The 20,923-nt window shown below is 37.1% G+C and overlaps 2 protein-coding genes across 2 annotated transcripts; both read left to right on the top strand.

The window, feature by feature from the left end:
- Positions 1 to 7,842: 7,842 nt before the first annotated feature.
- On the top strand, positions 7,843 to 8,808 carry LOC133248911 (olfactory receptor 6C74-like). Its single transcript, XM_061419183.1, is given in 2 exon segments — positions 7,843 to 8,507; positions 8,509 to 8,808. Coding segments are annotated over 2 exon segments (939 nt in total). The 5' UTR covers positions 7,843 to 7,868.
- Positions 8,809 to 19,564: 10,756 nt separating this feature from the next.
- Positions 19,565 to 20,503, top strand: LOC133248910 (olfactory receptor 6C74-like). The gene has a single exon (XM_061419182.1). It carries the CDS (start codon positions 19,565 to 19,567, stop codon positions 20,501 to 20,503), a length of 939 nt encoding a protein of 312 aa, XP_061275166.1.
- The last annotated feature ends 420 nt before the right edge of the window (positions 20,504 to 20,923 follow it).

Below are 20,923 nucleotides of genomic sequence, written 5' to 3'. Positions count from 1 at the left end.
GGCTGTAGTCACCATCTGCAGTTATTTTGGAGCCCCCCAAAATAAAGTCTGACACTGTTTCCACTGTTTCCCCATCTATTTCCCATTAAGTGATGGGACCAGAGGCCATGATGTTCATTTTCTGAATGTTGAGTTTTAAGCCAACTTTTTCACTCTTCTCTTTCACCTTCATCAAGAGGCTTTTAGTTCCTCTTCACTTTCTGCCATAAGTGTGGTGTCATCTGCATATATGAGGTTATTGATATTTATCCCAGCAATCTTGATTCCAGTTTGTGCTTCTTCCAGCCCAGCATTTCTCATGACGTACTCTGCATATAAGTTAAATAAGCAGGTGACAATATACAGCCTTGATGTACTCCTTTTCCTATTTGGAACCAGTCTGTTGTTCCATGTCCAGTTCTAACTGTAGTGTTGGGTTGGCCAAACATTTCATTCAGATTTTTCTACTGGATGTAACATCACAGAAATACAGACATATCGAGCCAAAATTTCAGAATCAATTATTCTGGAACTCTGGACACAAGCAAATGTTTATAACAATCAAGAAAGTGTTGAATAAAGAAAAATAAACTGAAATCATAGGAGAGGTTTGCAGCATTTTTATTTTCCCTTGTTCAGCCCCGTCTCTGGGTTTGTATTGGTCCTGGTAGTGGCAACCCTGTGTTCACTGTGTGGGACCTTGTTTACTAAGTTGAAGTAAAGTAGAACAGACCTTATTTTCACTTCTGCATTTTATGATTTTAATAGCTTAATTAATGTGTGGCTTGCTGTGATTTTCCTTATTCTAAATAACATCCATTTATGTTTCTAATTCTGAAAGAGATGGGAATATCACACCACCTGATCTGCCTCTTGAGAAATTTGTATGCAGGTCAGGAACCAACAGTTAGAACTGGACATGAGACAACAGACTGGTTCCAAATAGGAAAAGGAGTTTGTCAAGGCCGTATATTGTCACCCTGTTTATTTAACTTATATGCAGATTACATCATGAGAAACGCTGGACTGGAAGAAACACAAGCTGTAATCAAGATTGCCGGGAGAAATATCAATAACCTCAGATGTGCAGATGACACCACCCTTATGGCAGAAAGTGAAGAGGAACTCAAAAGCCTCTTGATGAAAGTGAAAGTGGAGAGTGAAAAAGTTGGCTTAAAGCTCAACATTCAGAAAACAAAGATCATGGCATCCGGTCCCACCACTTCATGGGAAACAGATGGGGAAACAGTGTCAGACTTTATTTTTCTGGGCTCCAAAATCATTGCTGATGGTGACTGCAGCCATGAAATTAAAAGACACTTACTCCTTGGAAGGCAAGTTATGACCAACCTAGATAGCATATTGAAAAGCAGAGAGATTACTTTGCCAACAAAGGTTTGTCTAGTCAAGGCTATGGTTTTTCCTGTGGTCATGTATGGATGTGAGAGTTGGACTGTGAAGAAGGCTGAGCGCCGAAGAATTGATGCTTTTGAACTGTGGTGTTGGAGAAGACTCTTGAGAGTCCCTTGGACTGCAAGGAGGTCCAACCAGTCCATTCTGAAGGAGATCAGCCCTGGGATTTCTTTGGAAGGAATGATGCTAAAGCTGAAACTCCATTACTTTGGCCACCTCATGTGAAGAGTTGATTCATTGGAAAAGACTCTGATGCTGGGAGGGATTGGGGGCAGGAGGAGAAGGGGACGACAGAGGATGAGATGGCTGGATGGCATCACTGACTCGATGGACATGAGTCTGAGTGAACTCCGGGAGTTGGTGATGGACAGGGAGGCCTGGTGTGCTGCGATTCATGGGGTAGCAAAGAGTCAAACATGACTGAGCGACTGATCTGATCTGATCTGATGTTTCTAATTCCATATTTATAAATTTTGGTCTCATAATTTTTTGTTGTGGCCTTAAAGAGTGTCACTATAATATTAGGAAGTTCAAATATCCCCCAAACATGTAACTACACTTGGAAAGAGGAGAAAGGTAAAAGTACTCTTCATGTATATGGGAAACAGGCATTTCTATACAAGAGTTGTACATCGAACCTAGAAACAATCCATGCTGACATGGCTGCGAGCAAAAAGTGTTCCAGAACAGGTGATGCTGAGGAAAGAGAAAATGAAGATGGATGCTTGCCTAATGTATTTGTTATTTTTGAGGATATAGTCGCACTTCTGGATTCTGGCCTGAGTCGGGAATACTGAAAAATATGTAAATACTTATGCAATTATTTTAATGTAAATTGATCCCTGTGGATACAAAATATTGTTAAATAGAGAAAAAGCATGTAGACAAAGATGTTGTTCAGCTTGAAAAATAATTTCATTGTCAAAATAGTGTAAATTATGATAAAACTTGTGATCACTATAAAAGTATGAAAAATATAATAAAAATGAGAAATATTAATAGAAATTATTTTTGTGGTGGTGATTTAGTCTCTACATTGTCTCAGACTCTTTGCAACCCCATGGGCTGTAGCCTGCCAGGCTCCTCTGTCCATGGGATTACCCAGGCAAGAATACTGGGAAGTCTCCTCTGTTTGTCTCCTGCATTGCAAGTAGATTATTTACCCACTGAGCCACTGGGGAAGCCAACAAGAATACTGGAGTGAGTTTCCATTTCCTTCTCCAGGGCATGTTCCCAACCCAGGGAAGGAGTAAGGATATAAGAAAATAAATAACTAATTTTTAATACTAGAAATCCAATAGCCTAAACTGAAAATGTCATTTAAGAAATAGTAATAAATATCAAAGGGGACAAAAACTGACACTGTAAGTATCTAGAGAATAAGAGTTAACGATAGGTGAGGGATGAAGCAGGAGGCTACTAATTTTCATTGGCAGAGTTCCAGAATTTTTCACTTTTTGAACTTTGCATATATACATGTATCTTTAATTTTTTTAAAAAAGCAATTTTATTAAAGTAGTACTCAGGTTGAAAAAGTAACACAATAATTAAACTACTTTTAAATACTTTTAAATTTGTATTTATTTATTTGGCTGTACCAAGTCTTAGTTATGGCACGTGGGATCTTTGATTTTTGTTGCGGCATGCAAACACTTGGTTGTACCATGTGAACTTATTTACTTATTTTTTTTGAAGCATAGGTCATTACAGAGTATTGAGTAGAATTCCCTGTGCCATCTCCTCTAAATTCTCCCCGTTCTTACTGCCCAGACTTCCTGTTGCTATGCTTGGTCATATTTAGTGAATTTGCCTTATTTCTTGTTCTGTTCTATCTTTATCAAAATTTTAGAATAAACTTCATCAGCTCTCCTATCAAGATAATTCTGTTTTTAACTCATCACATATATTTATTCAGTTGCTACTTAGTACCAGGGTCATTTCAGATCCTAAAATTATATGGATGAAAAATATAATAGACAAGGTTCTACTATGATGCAACTGGAATTTTGTAGGAGAACCAGATTTAAAAAGTGAAGAAATGACATGTAGAAATAAATATTGATAGAATTATAAACAATAAGTCTATACATAAAATCCATGAGAAGAGAAATGTCTCCTCACAAATGGTCACTGTGCAAATTGACTTTTTTATGGAGATATATTGGGTTGCCCAAAAAGTGAATTCAGGCTTTTCCATGAAAATGTTAAGGAAAAATCTGAATGAACTTTTTGGCCAACCCAAAATAATCTGAGGTTTGGAGTTTGGTGATGGAGTGAGAGCAGAGATGGGGAGAGAGGTGACAAAGAGTTCGAGAATGAAATATAAAAAGAAAAGAGTGGAAGAACATGAAGATAGGACAGGAAGGAAGTGAGGAGTTATACCAAGGATTCTTTGCTGGTCCCTGGTACCTTGCCATTCAATTATGTTTCAGGACATAATTTTAGCAATGATGTGAGATAATATGAATTAAATTTTAAAGGACATATTTTTATCTCTTCTATAGAAAATGGATTGGATGAGGGAAGGAAGCAAAGATTATTTAGACATCTCCTAAAAGGAGAAGATTATTAAGGCTATTAATTAAGACTAGGTGGAAGGTAGTGGTTTATTGTATTTATATGTTAGAATGGTGGCAGTTGTAGCAGCAGAGAAGGCAATGGCACCCCACTCCAGTACTCTTGCCTGGAAAATCCCATGGACGGAGGGCCTGGTGGGCTGTAGTCCATGGGGTCTCGACTGAGTGACTTCACTTTCACTTTCATGCATTGGAGAAGGAAATGGCAACCCACTCTAATGTTGCCTGGAGAATCCCAGGGACGGGGGAGCCTCGTGGGCTGCCGTCTATGGGGTCACAGACATGACTGAAGCGACTTAGCAGCAGTTGTAGCAAACACTGTCTTCTAATTACAAAATGTTTCCTGCTGGACTGAAAATTAGATAGGTGCCTTTCACTTTTCTTCTTCTTTTGTTTTTAATGTATAGTTGTCATGGACATGTAGGGTAACTTAGTATTATTTTTTTTTTAATTCCTATGGTTTGCAACTTATGAAAATGAGAAGTGAAAGTGTAGTCCCTCAGTTGTGTCCAACTCTTTGTGACCCCAAGGGCTGTATCCAACCAGGCTCCTCTGTCCATGGGATTCTCCAGGCAAGAATACTGGAGTGGGTTGCCATTCCCTTCTCCAGGCAATCTTCCCAACCCAGGGACTGAACCCTTGTCTTCCGCATTGCAAGTAGGTTCTTTATCATCTGAGCCACCAGGGAAGCCCTCTTACAACTTAGAGCTGCCTTAAAAAAAAAAAAAAAGTGTTTTTGTCTTGTTCTATATGGAGCTTATGGATTATAATTTCTCCATTCAGTCATTTTTCATATAGTCTTAACATCTTGTGCAGTGTTCTCCAGGGAAAACTTTCCTTTAAAAAAATATTTTAAATCAGTTAATCCTCTTGAGACACATGACATACTGCTTAAAAAAGGATGATACCTATAATCTTAAAGCTACAAAATAAACAACTGGGCTTTCCATGTAAGACAGAACCATTTCAATATAAAAAGGAGCCTGAAATCTTCTCCTTTTATTCATTTTTTCTTAACTGCTTAAAAAAAGAAAAAACTATTTGTTTTGCTCTAATCTTGAAAAATATGCTCCAAGTTAAATAAAACATAAATTGGAGAATATTTCCTATCTTGAAAAAATGAGAAGAAATGAAACTGAGTTTCTTACTGTGACAGAATCCTTGAATTTACACATTTGAGTGCATATTACTGAAGCTAACGTTGTTTGGATAAGACTGCAAAATAAAAGGATGGGTTAAAGCAAAATATAAAAACATGGTGGATAGGCAACATTAGAAATTCCCTCTATCCTGGAACTCATGTCAAAAGAAGAAACTCAAGAATGAATTGCTACTAAAGACATTAAGGTTTGGGGGAAAAGTCCGTTTTTATTTTAATTATAATAACTTTATTGCATGAAACTGGAAGAAATATTCAATCCCTGTTTATCAGTTGAAATAGGATGGCATGCAGTTAGAAATATTTTTCTTTCACAAATAAACATTAAATTGACTTTTAAAATTTACACTGAAGGCATCAATTGTTCTATTGTAATAAAAAATCTTTGAACCTTTCATTTCCTAGAATCTGGCTTTCAATAGATATTCTTCTCAGTATTAAACAGAATCTCAGAAATGCTCTTTACTAAATGAATGCTGTTTACCTCAGATAATTGTAAATGCATGTTCCTTTAGTGCACAGAGTCAGTGTAAATAATGTGGATTATGACACTGGACTGAACTTGGGAAATTATTTTTGTATTTATCAAGCAGTAGTATTGAATTTAATAGAATTTAAGCCTTTCAAGAGCTGTCTAATTTTAATATTATAAGAGAATCTCTTATCTTGTACCTGTAAATTGTCAAAGCAGTTACGGAAGCCCTTGGGACTGTGTGCTTGTGCTTAGTTGCTCAGTAGTGTCCGACTCTTTGCAAACCCTTGGTCAGTAGCCCACCAGGCTTCTCTGTCCGTGGGGATTCTCCAGGCAAGAATACTAGAGTGGGTTGCCATGCCCTCCTCCAGGGGATCTTCCCAACCCAGGGACTGAACCAGGTCTCCTGCATTGCAGGCCGATTCTTTACCAGCTGAGCTACCAGGGAAGTCTCCCTGGGACTGTAATAGTAGTTAAACAATGACTATTTTACTTTTACCCAGCAAGAATTTATTTGAGGAATTAGGAAGAAAATAATGTTGTTATGGAGTTTGGAATACTTGTTTAGAATGTTGTAATTTAAGGTTAGGCTAGTGTGTGTGCCTAGTTGCTTAGCTGTGTTGACTCTTTGTGACTCCATGGACTGCAGCCTGCCAGGCTCCTCTGTACATGGGATTCCCTAGGAAGGATACTGGAGTGGGTTGCCATTTCCTTCTCCAGAAGATCTTCCTGACCCAGACATGGAAGCTGGGTCTCCTGCATTGCAGGAAGATTCTATACCATTTGAGCCACCAGGGAAGCCCCTATAAAATAGAGTAACCATTTATGAATCTACCTCTGACAAAATACCCTGGCAGTTTATATAGCTCATCACAATTTATTGATATTTGCCTATACATTTCACCTTTAAAGTCAACTAACTTTATATTTCTAAAATCTCACTGAGTATAAATTTTACTTACAATATAAACACATTTAGAAAAAAGGATCCATTGAAGAGGATAGAAAACAAAGGAGGTAAAAGAAGAAAGACAAAAATTTTAGTTGCATTGTATTCATTTATAATCATTTGAGATGTTTGCATATTAAGTCTACAATTGGAATATAGAAATATAATAGGGATAAAATAGTTTCAGAGATGATATCATATTATGCTTAAGGAAAATATTTTCATTCTCTAGAAAGAATTGATGATACACTTTAGTGGTGATGAATGTAAGATGTAAGGATGATTTTGAAGAAGATAAAAAAATAAGAAAACAAGATGGAGAACAGAATTTCAAATTGTCATGTATTGAACCAGAAAGAAATGAGGTTAGAGGTGAATAAATAAGAAGTGGCTCCCATGGCAAGAGGGGGAGACACATGGAGCAGTGATGCACCAGGCATGTCTAGATAATCTTTTATTGTTTTAAATACCTTATTCGAGAACCTTGCTCATTACTGCAGATATTTAGTAAGGTGTGCTATATAACACACTCCATTCAGGATGATATACTTTGTATCTGCTTGAGTGAATATCAGAAAAAAGAGCACAGCCAGAGTGAGTAAGATGAAAGTAAATTCTAATCTTCAGGTAGAGTGGAAAAAGCAGAAATAAAAGTGGTCGTGAGGATTTAAATATTGAAGTGTACAGAAGTTTGGTAAAAGTAATTCCCACTTTATATAGGCTAGGGATATTTAGGTCAAGTTATGTTAATTTTTAAAGGTGAAAATTTCACCTCAGGTGAAATCTGACTTCCAGAAGTATAAAGTTTACCTTAAACTGTAATAAACACAAAAAGAGATGTTTGGCAGAGTAGAATTAATCATCTTCCTGTAAATTGAAGATAATGACATTTAACCTTTCTTAAGTAAATGGCTTTCTGAAGATCTTTGGAGGCTCTGTGTAGCTTTAGAATCTGTGACCCAAGAAGATAGTTCCATCACTTTGTATTTTCATTTGTATAAACATAAATGATTCTTTTAATAAAGAAAGAAGAAGAAAGTTATGTAAATAATGTAATGTATACTAAATAGATTGGAAACTTTGAAAATACAGAATATACAATTTAAGATACAATTTTTTTCTTTTCTATTTTTATATGATTATCAATGTACTATGTTTTCCTTTGGGAACACATGAATTTATGACACTTGAGGAAACAAACAAAAAACCTCATGAATTGCACTCAGTGAAATTTTGAATAAAGATTATATGAGTACATTTTTATAGGCTGTTATTCCTTTTTGATTCTTCTTTCTTACTTTTTTTAAATAGAAGTCAGCGATGAGAAACCACACAACAGTAACAACCTTTATTCTTCTTGGACTAAGCAATGACCCACAATTACAGGTGGTTATTTTTCTTCTCCTTTTTTTCACTTACTCATTGAGCGTCACTGGAAATCTAATCATCATCATCCTTACACTGCTAGATTCACACCTCAAGACACCTATGTATTTCTTTCTTCGAAATTTCTCATTTTTAGAAATCTTATTCACAACTGTCTGCATCCCCAAATTTCTTGTCAGTATGGCAACAGGTGATAAGACCATTTCTTACAACAATTGTGCAGCACAGCTGTTTTTTACTATTCTCTTGGGTGCAACCGAATTTTTTCTTCTGGCTGCCATGTCCTATGACCGCTACGTGGCCATCTGCAAACCCCTGCATTACATGACCATCATGAGTGACAGAGTGTGCAACTTACTGGTCTTTGCGTCATGGTTGGCTGGTTTCATAATAATTTTTCCACCACTCCTCGTGGGTCTCCAGCTTGATTTCTGTGCAGCCAACACTGTAGATCATTTCGTCTGTGATGTATCTCCTATATTACAACTCTCTTGCACAGACACAGAAAAAGTAGAAATAATGATGCTTCTCTCAGCCATTTTAACTCTCCTGGTTACTCTGGTGTTAGTGATTTTTCTCCTACACAAACATCATTAGGACTATTCTGAAGATACCTTCTTCTCAAAAGAGGAGGAAAGCCTTTTCTACATGTTCTTCTCACATGGTGGTTGTGTCCATTTCTTATGGAAGTTGCATCTTCATGTATGTGAAACCCTCTGCCAAGCAAAGAGTGTCTTTAAATAAAGGGATAGCTCTGCTCAGTACTTCTGTTGCCCCCATGTTGAATCCTTTTATTTATACACTGAGAAACAGACAAGTGAAATATGCTTTTAAGCTCATGATCAAAAATATTGAGGCTTTCTTAATGAAGTGAACAACATTAGTGACATTCTTGAGTTTATAAGTAAAATAAATCAACAAGTGTGAAGTGTGTTGTACATCTCTTCTATTTGTGTTTTACATAATATTACTATCTTCCGTGACTTACAATGTTCATTGTGACTTGCCTAAAAATCCCAGTCTAACTTTCACTTCTATTTTCTCCTCATGCTCAGATCACATATACATTTCTTAATATGATCATATTCATTTGCCTTTTGATTTGGTGACTCTGTTGATTTCCTTTAAAAATTCCCTCAGAGGAAGATAAAGTGAGACTTCAATTTTCCATGTTCCTTTCCACCGTTCAGAAATTTAGAGATTCAGTTTGGTGTATGTTCTATGCAGAGTTTAGTACCCCACCTAGATTTGATCACCTAATCAGCTTTTCTGTAGGGGATTCCAAGTTTGAATTCTGAATAGAAATTTGGAACAAACCAATTTAATGCATTTCTTAAACTACACACATTGATAGTTTCAAATTTTCAACCAGGCTTGGACTACTGGTATATGTTTAGAAACAGATTGAAGGAAATCTAGAGATGTTATGGCATTATGCCTTGCAATAACCAGATAAATTATTGCTAATATTAACTAATTATTTACAATGGCCAGGTTTGTGAAATGTACTAGCCTGCATCTTGAAAACAGCATAAGACATGTATTATCATGCTCACTTACGAATAACAATCTGTAGCCTATTTAAAGCTTAAGTAACTCGCTGGATTAGAATAATTAATATTGTGAAAGTGACCATAGTACCCAGATTCAGTGATTCCCTATTAAAAAAGATCAGTTTTCATTCCAGTCCCAAACAAAGGCAATGCCAAAGAGTGTTTAAACTACTACACAATTGCACTCATTTCACATCCTAGCATGTAATGCTCAAAACCCTTCAAGCTAGGTTTCAATAGTAGGTGAACTGAGAAGTTCCATATGTACAGGCTGGATTTAGAAAAGGCAGAGGAACCAGGGATCAAATTGCCAACAGCCATTGGATCATAGAAAAAGCAATGGAATTTCAGAAAGACATCTGCTTCATCAAATATGCTAAAGCCTTTGACTGTGTGGATCACAACAAACTGTGGAAAATTCTGAAAAGAGATGGGAATAGCAGACCACCTAACCTGCCTCCTGAAAAACCTGTACTCAGGTCAAGAAGCAATAGTTAGAACTAGGCATGGAGCAACCAACTGTTTCAAAATTGGGAAAGGAGTACATCAAGGCTGTATATTGTCACCCTACTTATTTAACTATTATGCAGAGTTCATCATGCGAATGATGGGCTGAATCAATCACAAGCTGGAATCAAGATTGCCAGAAGAAATATCAATAACCTCAGATATGCAGATAACATCACCCTTATGGCAGAAAGTGAAGAAGAACTAAAGAGCCTCTTGATGAAGGTGAAAGAAGAGAGTGAAAAGCTGGCTTAAAGCTCAACAGTCAAAACACTAATATCATGTCATTGGATCCTATCACTTCATGGCAAATAGATGGGGAAAACAATGGAAACAGTGAGAGACTTTATTTTCTTGCACTCCAAAATCATTGAGGATGGTGACTGCAGCCATCAAATTAAAAGACGCTTATTCCTTGGGAGAAAAGCTATGAAAACCCAGACAGTGTATTAAAAAGCAGAGACATCACTTTGCTGACAAAGGTCCATCTAATCAAAGCTATGGTTTTTCCAGTAGCATGTACGGATGTCAGAGTTGGACCATAAAGAATGCTGAGCACTAAAGAACTGATGTTTTCAAACTGTGTAGTGGAGAAGACTCTTGAGAGACCCTTAGACAGCAAGCTCAAACCAGTCAATCTTAAAGGAAATCAACCCTGAATATTCTTTGGAAGGACTGATGCTGAAGTTAAGTTCCAATACTTTGGCTACTTGATGCCAAGCATTGGAAAAGACCCTGATGCTGGGAAAGACTGAGGGCACAGGGAGAAAGGGGCAGCAGAGGATAAGTTGGTTGGATGGCATCATCAACTCAATGGACATGAGTTTGAGCAAACTCCGGGAGATAATGAAGGACAGAAACCTGGCATGCTGCAATCCATGGGGTCATGAAGAGTTGAACATGACTGAGCAATTGAAAGACAGAATCAAAATATCCATATTTTTCACAGAACTAGGACAAATAATCTTAACATTTATATAGACCCCAAATAGACCCATAATTTCAAAATGATCCTGAGAAAAAGATCAAAGCTGGAAGTATAACTCTTCCATATTTCAGACAATACTTCGAAGCCACAGTGATGAAAACAATGTGCTATGGACACAAAAACAGACACGTAGATCAATGGAACAGAATAAAGAGCCCAGAAATACACTAACCCATCTATGGGCAGTTAGTTGACAACAAAGGAAGGAAGAGGGCTTCTCAGATAACACTGGTGGTAAAAGACTTGCTTGCCAATGCAGGAGACATAAGAGATGATGGTTCTATCCTGGGTTTGGGAAGTTCCCCTGGAGGAGGGCATGACAACCCACTCCAGTATTCTTGCCTGGAAAATTCCATGGACAGAGGAGCCTTGTGGACTACAGTCTGTGGAGTCACAAAGAGTTGGGTGTCACTGAAGTGACTAAGACTGCAGACATGCATGCACAAAGGAAGGAAGAAGGTACAATGGAGAAATGACCATCTCTTCGTTAAGTTTTGAATATCCATTCATCCATGAGGGTCATACCTTGGTGGTGGCAAATTATGCTGTAGTTTACATGGGGGCCCTTATATCTTTTTGAATAAAAGTTAATTTTCTTCAGATAAATGCCAAGAAGTGGAATTTCTAGATCATATAGTAGTTCCATTTTTAATTTCTTTGTGAACTTTATAGTATTTCCCGTAGTGGCTACATCATTTACATTCCCACCAATAATTCACAATTGTTCTTTCTCCACATCACTTGTTATTTTTTGTCTTTTTTATAATAGTCACTCTAAAATGTGTGAATTGATATCTCATTGCAGTATTAGTTTGCATTTCTCCAACGATCACAATTTTGAGTTATCTTTTCATGTGTTAGTTGTCCATCTGTATGCCTTTTTTGAAAAATGTCTATTCAGCATTTCCACATATTTTGCCAATATTTCAAGTTAGGGATCAGTTGGTTGCATCTACACTATTTTGGTTCTATATACTAATCTCTGTCAAGTGTTCAGCTCTTCAGAGAAACTGAAATTTGACCACATTTATTGGGCAAACTGATGAGCAAAAGTCAGATTTCATCTCCCTCATCTCTTCCTGATCCCTGGGACCTAGTTAAAGGATGTAGTCACTGAATCCAACTGTTCCCAGAAAGGAGTTATCTCCTTTCATTTCTTCTTGGTAGTGATCAGAATAAGGGTATTGGGGATAAAGAGATACACACATCTACTTGGAAAACCCAAGATTCCATCTAGATTATTATTCTTGGGAATGCTGTTTTACTTTCCCCTAACTGCATCCCCTAGTCAGTCTGATTGGCACGACTTCCAGGTGGCAACATCTTCACAGGGGAGGACCTTATGGATTTGCACTTAATTCTGGTTTAGTTCAGTTCAGTGGCTCAGTCATGTCTGACTGTTTGCAACCCCATGGACTACAGAACGCCAGACCTCCCTGTCCATCACCAACTCCCAGAGTTTACTCAAACTCATGTGCATTTAGTCAGTAATGCCATCCAACCATCTCTTCCTTTGTTGTCCCCTTCTTCTCCTGCCTTCAGTCTTTCCCAGCACCAGGGTCTTTTCAAATGAGTCAGTTCTTCAAATCAAAAGGCCAAAGTATTGGAGTTTCAGTTTTGGCATCAGTCCTTCCAATGAATATTCAGGACTCATTTCCTTTACAATGAACTGGTTGGATCTCCTTGCAGTCCAAGGGGCTCTCAAGAGCTTTCTCCAACACTACAGTTCAAAAGCATCAATTCTTCCGTGTTCAGCCTTCTTTATAGTCCAACTCTCACATTCATACATGACTACTGGAAAAACCATAACTTTGACTGGACAGACTTTGTTGGCAAAGTAATGTCTCTGTTTTTTAATATGCTGTCTGTGTTGGTCATAACTTTTCCAAGGAGCAAGTGTCTTTTAATTTCATGACTGCAGTCACCATCTGCAGTGATTGTGGAGTCCCAAAAAATAAAGTCTGTCACTGTTTCCACTGTTTCCCCATCTATTTGCCATGAATTGATGGGACCAGGTGCCGTGATCTTAGTTTTCTGAATGTTGAGTTTTAAGCCAGTTTTTTCACTCTTCTATTTCACTTTCATCAAGAGGCTCTTTAGTTCTTCACTTTCTGCCATAAGGGTCGTGTCATCTGTATATCTGAAGTTATTGATATTTGTCCCCAGTCTTGATTCCAGCTTGTGCTTCATCCAGCCCAGTGTTTCTCATGATGTACTCTGCATATAAGTTGAATAAGCAGGGTGACAATATACAGCCTTGATGTGCTCCTTTCCTATTTGGAACCAGTCTGTTGTTGCATGTTCAGTTCTGCCTGTTGCTTCCTGACCTCCATCAGATTTCTAAGAGGCAGGTCAGGTGGTCTGTTATTCCCACCTCTTTCAGAATTTTCAACAGTTTGTTGTGATCCACACAATCAAAAATGTGGCAAAGTCAATAAAGCAGAATTAGATATTTTTCTGGAACTCCCTTTCTTTTTCGATGATCCGGTGGATGTTTGTAATTTGATCTCTAGTTCTTCTGCCTTTTCTAAATCCAGCTTGAACATCTGAAAATTCACAGTTCACGTATTGCTGAAGTCTGGCTTGGAGAATTTTGAGCATTAATTTACTAATATATGAGATCAGTGCAATTCTGTGTTAGTTTGAGCATTCTTTGCATTGCCTTTCTTTGGGATTGGAATGAAAACTGACCTTTTCCAATTCTGGTTAAGTTTCATTAAAAGGGGCTTGTCATTCAGTCACTTGACTCTTCTGAAAAAAAGTCTGAGTGTGAGTAGGTGATGTTGGAAACACTGATGAAATTATACTAACTGAAAAGGAGCACCAATTTTTCTGGAAGTGCAGGGACAGAATAACCTAGCATTTAGTGAGAAAATACCTTCAGTTCAGTTCAGTTCAGTCGCTCAGTCATGTCCGACTCTTTGTGACCCCATGAATTGCAGCACGCCAGGCCTTGACTCTCAAGAGTCTTCTCCAACACCGCAGTTCAAAAGCATCAATTCTTCAGCACTCAGCTTTCTTCACAGTCCAACTCTCACATCCATACATGACTAGTGGAAAAATCGTAGCCTTGACTAGACAGACCTTTGTTGGGAAAGTAATGTCTCTTGGCATTACTTGACCTTAGACCTTGGCAAGCATGAGTTGAGACAAACATTTATGATCTTTCTTCAGTAAGAACTATCCCTGGAGCCTCTCTCCAGAAGAAAAACACTCCACTGGCAGATCTCTTGAACAGTTGCAAACAAGTTTACATGACAGTTGGTTCTGAAATCCTCACTCAGAAAGCTTATCAAGATAATAGACACAATAGGGGAGGTCACTAGCAGCAACCCCCACCATCCTAAGGTGAATACTTCTTGATGCTTTTCCCACCCCTACTCTCAGCCAGTGAGTAAGGGTGAAAAATACCACATGTCTGATGGCATGAACAAATAGGACAGATTGGATTGATTTAGGATTAAATTGGATTAAAGTAAATAGGACAGATTGAATTAAAACATTCCATCCAAAACCAAGTTTCAGGATGGGAACCCTGAGGCTTACCAGCCAAGTGAAAGGCTATGCTGGTATAATAAGATTTTAATCTGGGTGCTTCTTGCAGCAAAATTGTAAACACTTTCTTTCTAAGAAACCTCATGCGCACTTGGGTTTGTATTTCTTGTGTGAAGACTGAGCATTGGGCTGACTCTTCTGAAATATTTGTGACTTGCACCTTAGGAGTGAGAGAAAAGTCCTCCATTTTAATTAGAGAGCTCACCAGAATGATGTACTTAGGAGAAATTTCAACAGAAGTCAAAATGCTTTAGAAATGAGGGGTGGCTTTATTTGTATATATGTCTGTACCTCTTGTGGTCAGTCTTATCCTGGACTGCATTCTCAAGAATGTTTTACATCTTTGGCAGGTTTTTCATTTCCTTCAGAAAATTAAAGACATTGTCTTCTAATTGGATAAGTTTAGGCAGATTTTCCCTTTGAAAAGTTGAGAATTAACTAAACTTGGGGTTCCTCTAAGGTTGTTGTTGATAGAGGAACATATTGTAAACAACATCCACTAGGGGTTCTCATGGAATTTAGAGGAAAATGGGAAACATGAGAACATGAAGCTCATGCTTTCACCTGTGTAGTGAATAATAAAATTTCCATCTCTGTGGCAGTAGGCTGTGTTCTTTTGTCAATATTTGTGAAGTGGTGATGGGCTAACCTGTTTGCCTCTTAACTGGAATAAAACTTCATACCGTTCTTAGATTTGTATAATATCTTAGATTTGGTAGAGTATGAGAAAGATAAATATCATAGTGGTTTAAAAATTGTTTATTTTTATCTTATTTAAATATTCAGGCTGATATGCTAAAAACTCTTCATTAAGTCAGTGTTTCTATGCTGACGTAGGCTATGATCCGCTCTGGAACCTGGGTATGTTCTGTCTTGTTGATTCACCATTCCTACTGAGATTTCGAATACTCATGGCTCAGAATACTTCCATCCCACTGCGTTAGAACAGTGGGGGAGGGGGGAGAAAAAGAGGAGAACAAAGCCCTTCTATCAAAGGATATGCCTGAAAGTTGCACAAAGTACCTCCATTTACATCTTTTGAATAGAATTTAGTCAAATGACCACAACAAGTTGCAAGAAAGGCTAGCTACATGTACACATAGATGAATATTCTATTTATAGTGAAGAAATGGAGAATTCTCAGTTATTGTGAACTATTAATTTGTGTTCTACTAGACAATACCACAGACACTATTTGAAAAACAAAAAAGAACAACTTTTCTTTGGGCATGCCTGAATTGTTAATAATTATGCATTTAGCCTAAGATACAATGTTTTCTATAACAAGCTATGTTCTCCATCTAATGTTCTTACTATTTATTACTAATTAAAATAAAATAATCTTTTTTCTTTCTCCTTTCAAATCTTTATCTTTGTATCTGGGATTTCAAAACAGGAATGTGTAGAAGGGCAATAATATATTAGACAGATTATACTTAATTCTTTGAAGATACATTAAAAGCAGTTATGTCTATATATATATTAAATTATTTAGTGCCTAGAGAGAACACTTTATAACATGCAAATTAGTTGCCCATTGGGAAATAGTGTTCATGAATCTCATCCTCCTTAGAATTCTCCATCATCTTTAGATATTTTCCTTCGGGGCACAGAAGGCATAAACACTACATGTGGTCAAGAGTTTATTAATTTGTATGGCACTCTGGGTAGTACATAGAAAAGTATTCAGTATATAATGGGGACTTTAAAGTAGTAGCCTAAAAACTGTGTTAAAAGATCTAATCAAATTGTTTCAAACTTTGCAATATATGTAAAAAACTATAATCACAGATTATGAAGTGGAGTGAAATGCATTTGGAGAGGAATGAAATATCAGTACCCTGTTCCGCATGATGACAAAAACTAAATATTGAAGCAAAGATATGTCAGATGAATCAATATGTATATATGTCTTCTGTAAAGAAGATGTTGGATTTTTAAATGTTTTTGGCAGAATGATTTAGGATTCAACATATGAAAAGACTTGGTATGTTTTAAAATGTAAAGATAATATTTTCTTTTGTGTACATATATGTGTGTATATGTATATACACATTAGTTCTATTTTACCTTATTTTTGTTAACCTTTTAAATTTTGATTTAGGGAAAAACAGTGAAAGAAGTGTAATGCAACATAACAAAAATTTAGTCTTGAAATTCTTTCGTGTGTGTGTGTGTGTGTGTGTGTGTAATTTAGCTGATATTCACAATATCTAACACAGCTAACCCTAACTGTGTTCATAGACCTTCTTTCTAAAGGTTTGTAATGTAAATTTTTTATAGTCTGTTGGGGAATCATTGCTGTGATATGATTGGTGAAGCTGGACAAAGGAATGATGTAACATGATAAAATTCTTGTAAGATTATTTAGATATATGCATTCTACAATCATTGCCATTGTGATAAATGGTGTAAATGAGAAAAAAAATTATAGCAGATTGCTGCACAATTTTCTGGATGTTCAAATAATGTCCAAGAAAATGTCATCTCTTTTCATTCATAAATTTGTATATATTAATATGTATGGTTTTGATACATGAATTTGAGCAAATACACTGTATTCTAGCTTCTAATTATTCATAAAAATGTTTTACTACTAAGGGGACAGCTTTAGAGAGAACACACTTTCAATTAATCTTCATGTCCACTTTTACTGGCTGTGCAAACCTGAATAATCTGTCTCACTCATTATATGCCAGTGAGGGGAGTAGTTGTAAATAGACAATATTTCTTTAATTGCACATTATCCAGACACTTAATATCCTTACAATAGGGACATATGCGTCTCTTAATATTTGTGTCACCCTATTATGTGATTCATTATGTATTAAAATTTACCAGTTAATCGTCTTTTTTAGACTATGTTACTCTCAAAATTGTTCATGTTTTCAGTCTGTATTTTAGATAGAGAACAAAAAGGTAAGTATAAGGAATATAAGCAGATGGAGAGAAATTTCATTCATAAAAATTTCCTCCTTTAATATTTACATATTTTAACCTTACTTTAACTTTTCCTTCAAACTCACTACCCTATCCCTGAAAACCTTTTCTTACCTCTCTTGATTTACATAGAGCTTTACCATTATGTTTATATTTCTCTTATCTTAACTTCCTCCACTTCACACAATCTCATGATGCCATATTTATATTTCTCTCTTTGCCTCTGTATCCCTTATCCTTATTTTTCACTTTATTCTACCACATCCATTCTCAGAATCATAACCTGCAGAGGAAAACTGCAATTTCTCAATACACGCATTGACTTTATAGACTGTACTTGCAGATGTTGTTTTAGCATACAAAATGGGAAGGATAGGTTACATCAGAGACTAAGGAGATGGAACTACTATAAAGAACAAAAACTAAGACTTAAAAAAAATTATATTTATTTAGCTAGTTAATTTTGGCTGGGCTTCCCCGGTGGCTTACATGGTAATGCAGTAGACGTGGGTTGGATTGCTGGGTTGGGAAGATCCCCTGGAGAAAGGAATGGCAACCCACTCCAGTATTCTTGCCTGGAGAATCCCATGGTCAGAGGAACCTGGCAGCCAGTCCATGGGGTCACAAAGAGTCGGACACAACTGAACGACTAACACGTACACATTTTTGGCTACTCTGGATCTTCGTTGCTGTGCGGGCTTTCTCTAATTCCTGGGAGTGTGGTCTACTCTGTATAGTTGTAGTGTACGGGCTTTTCATCAGAGTGGCTTCTCTCATTGCAGATCACAGGCTCTAGGGTGCAGGCTCAGCAGTTGTGCGTGATGCAGGGGCCTACTCACTGTGCAGCATATGAGATTCTCTTGAACCCGAAGTCCAACTGGTGTCCCCTTCATTGCATGGCGAACTCTCAACCACTGGGCCACCAGGGAAACCCAAGAACAGAAAATAAGACTATTTCCAATGCCCCATATTAATTTATATGAAATCGGATGAGGTTAGCTATGAAGATAAATGAGTCTAAAATCAGGCATTTGAGTTTGGTTAATTGAGTAAAATGGAAAAGATGTACTGCTGCTGCTGCCGCTAAGTCGCTTCAGTCGTGTCCGACTCTGGGCGACCCCACAGACAGCAACCTATCAGGCTCCCCCATCCCTGGGATTCTCCAGGCAACAACACTGGAGTGGATTGCCATTTCCTTCTCCAATGCATGAAAATGAAAAGTGGAAGTGAAGTCGCTCAGTCGTGTCTGACTCTTTGCGATCCCACGGACTGTAGCCCACCAGGCTCCTCCATCCATGGGATTTACCAGGCAAGAGTACTGCAGTGGGGTGCCATTGCCTTCTCCTACCTCTGTTTATTGAGGATGAATAGTGTGTGTGTGTATGAAACCCGGGCTTCAATGATAGATATAATTTTGGTTCTAGTCTGAGAACTTAATTGAACAGGAAATGGCACATATCCAAACTCTGGGATAATATAAAGAGAGAAAAAGCATTATACTTTAAAAGTTCTTTATATCCCTGATTGACTTACATAAAAACTATCAACAATTACTACTGTTATATAGATGATTCTCTAAAAGAACTGCAAGCTGAACTTTTAATTAATCTATCCAGGTATTTTGCACATGTATTTATTACTATTTCTGAAAAAAAAAAAACCACACTTTTAAAACATGAATGAGAATTGTTTTGCTGTACAAGAAAATTTGCTTTGCTGATGCTGCTGCTAAGTCACTTCAGTCGTGTCCGACTCTGTGAGACCACATAGAGGGTAGCACACCAGGCTTCTCCATCCCTGGGATTCTCCAGGCAAGAACACTGGAGTGGGTTGCCATTTCCTTCTCCAATGCATGAAAGTGAAAAGTGAAAGTGAAGTTGCTCAGTTATGTCCAACTCTTCACGACCCCATGGACTGCAGCCTACCAGGCTCCTCCGTCCATGGGATTCTCCAGTAAGAGTACCGGAGTGGGTTGTCATTACCTAACTTTACCTTAAATAATGATTATTTCTCTTATGTCTCCCTTGGGTTCATTTTATTTTTTTCTTTTTCTTCTATTCAGACAGAGCAATTGTCAGAAAACTGGAATGGGAAATCATACAAGGGTTGTAGTGTTTATTCTAGCAGGTTTAACAAGTAACCCACAAATGAAAATTGCTTTATTTATCTTTCTACTACTCACCTACGTGCTAAGCATCACTTGCAATCTGATTATCATCACGCTCACCCTGGTAGATACTCACCTGAAGACCCCCATGTACTTTTTCCTTCGAAATTTTTCCTTTTTAGAAATTTCGTATACTACTACATGCATTCCTAAATTGCTGGTTATGATGGCAACAGGGGACAAAACCATTTCCTATAACAGTTGTGTGAGTCAAGTGTTTTTTGCCTTTCTTCTTGGAGCGTCTGAATTTTACTTACTGGCAGCAATGTCCTATGACCGCTATGTTGCCATCTGTAAGCCCTTGCATTACACAACCATCATGAACAGTAAAATCTGCATGCAGCTTGTCCTCAGTTGTTGGGTTGCTGGATTCTTTGTCATCTTTCCACCACTCCTCTATGGCCTAAACCTTGACTTCTGTGCCTCCAACGTTGTTGATCATTTCTATTGTGACACCACTCCCCTCCTACAAATCTCCTGCTCAGATACAAAGTTAATCGAGATGATAGGATTCATCTCAGCTGCGGTGACACTGGTGATCACATTGGTAATGGTGATCATATCATATACCTGTATTGCCTTGACCATTCTAAGAATTTCCTCAGCTAGTCATAGGAGAAAGGCTTTTTCAACGTGTTCTTCTCACATGATTGTGATATCCCTTTCTTATGGCAGCTGCATCTTTATGTATGTTAAACCTTCAGTCAAACAAAGAATATCTTTTTCCAAAGGAATTTCAGTGCTCAACACCTCTGTTGCTCCACTTTTGAATCCTTTCATTTATACCTTAAGGAACCAACAAGTGAAGAAAGCCTTCATGAATATGATACATAGAGTTGTTTCTTTCTCAAAGGAATGAATATGATTTGCACTATACATAAAGAAGATAAGCAAAAGGGCATCAATCAACAACAGCATATACAATGTAGTTCTAATACATATTTCCTCTGCTTTTCCTCTCATTTTTACATTAATCTTTATTTAAAGCTTTATTTGTACACAAATTTTGTGCTAGAATTTTAATTTTATTTATATTCATCTATAGAGATTTATTTTGAATCTCACCTTCTTTGTACATGTGAAAGAAATTGAGACACATTTTTAATTTGTTTCTTTATCTCTCAGTTCTAGTTAGTCAAGCCTAAAAGTATCCTTACATTTTAAGTATATTTAAAGCAGCTTGTGATACCATGTTATTACTATCTTTTAGTTGTTATCACTTAATACCTACTTAAATCTAACATCCATTTATATTTTTCATACTACTAATTTATTAATG

This window comes from Bos javanicus, chromosome 5, assembly GCF_032452875.1.
Source record: "Bos javanicus breed banteng chromosome 5, ARS-OSU_banteng_1.0, whole genome shotgun sequence".
Taxonomy (NCBI): Eukaryota; Metazoa; Chordata; class Mammalia; order Artiodactyla; family Bovidae; genus Bos; species Bos javanicus.
Note: the sequence above shows the minus strand (reverse complement) of the source record. Positions and strands in the feature narration are given on the sequence as shown.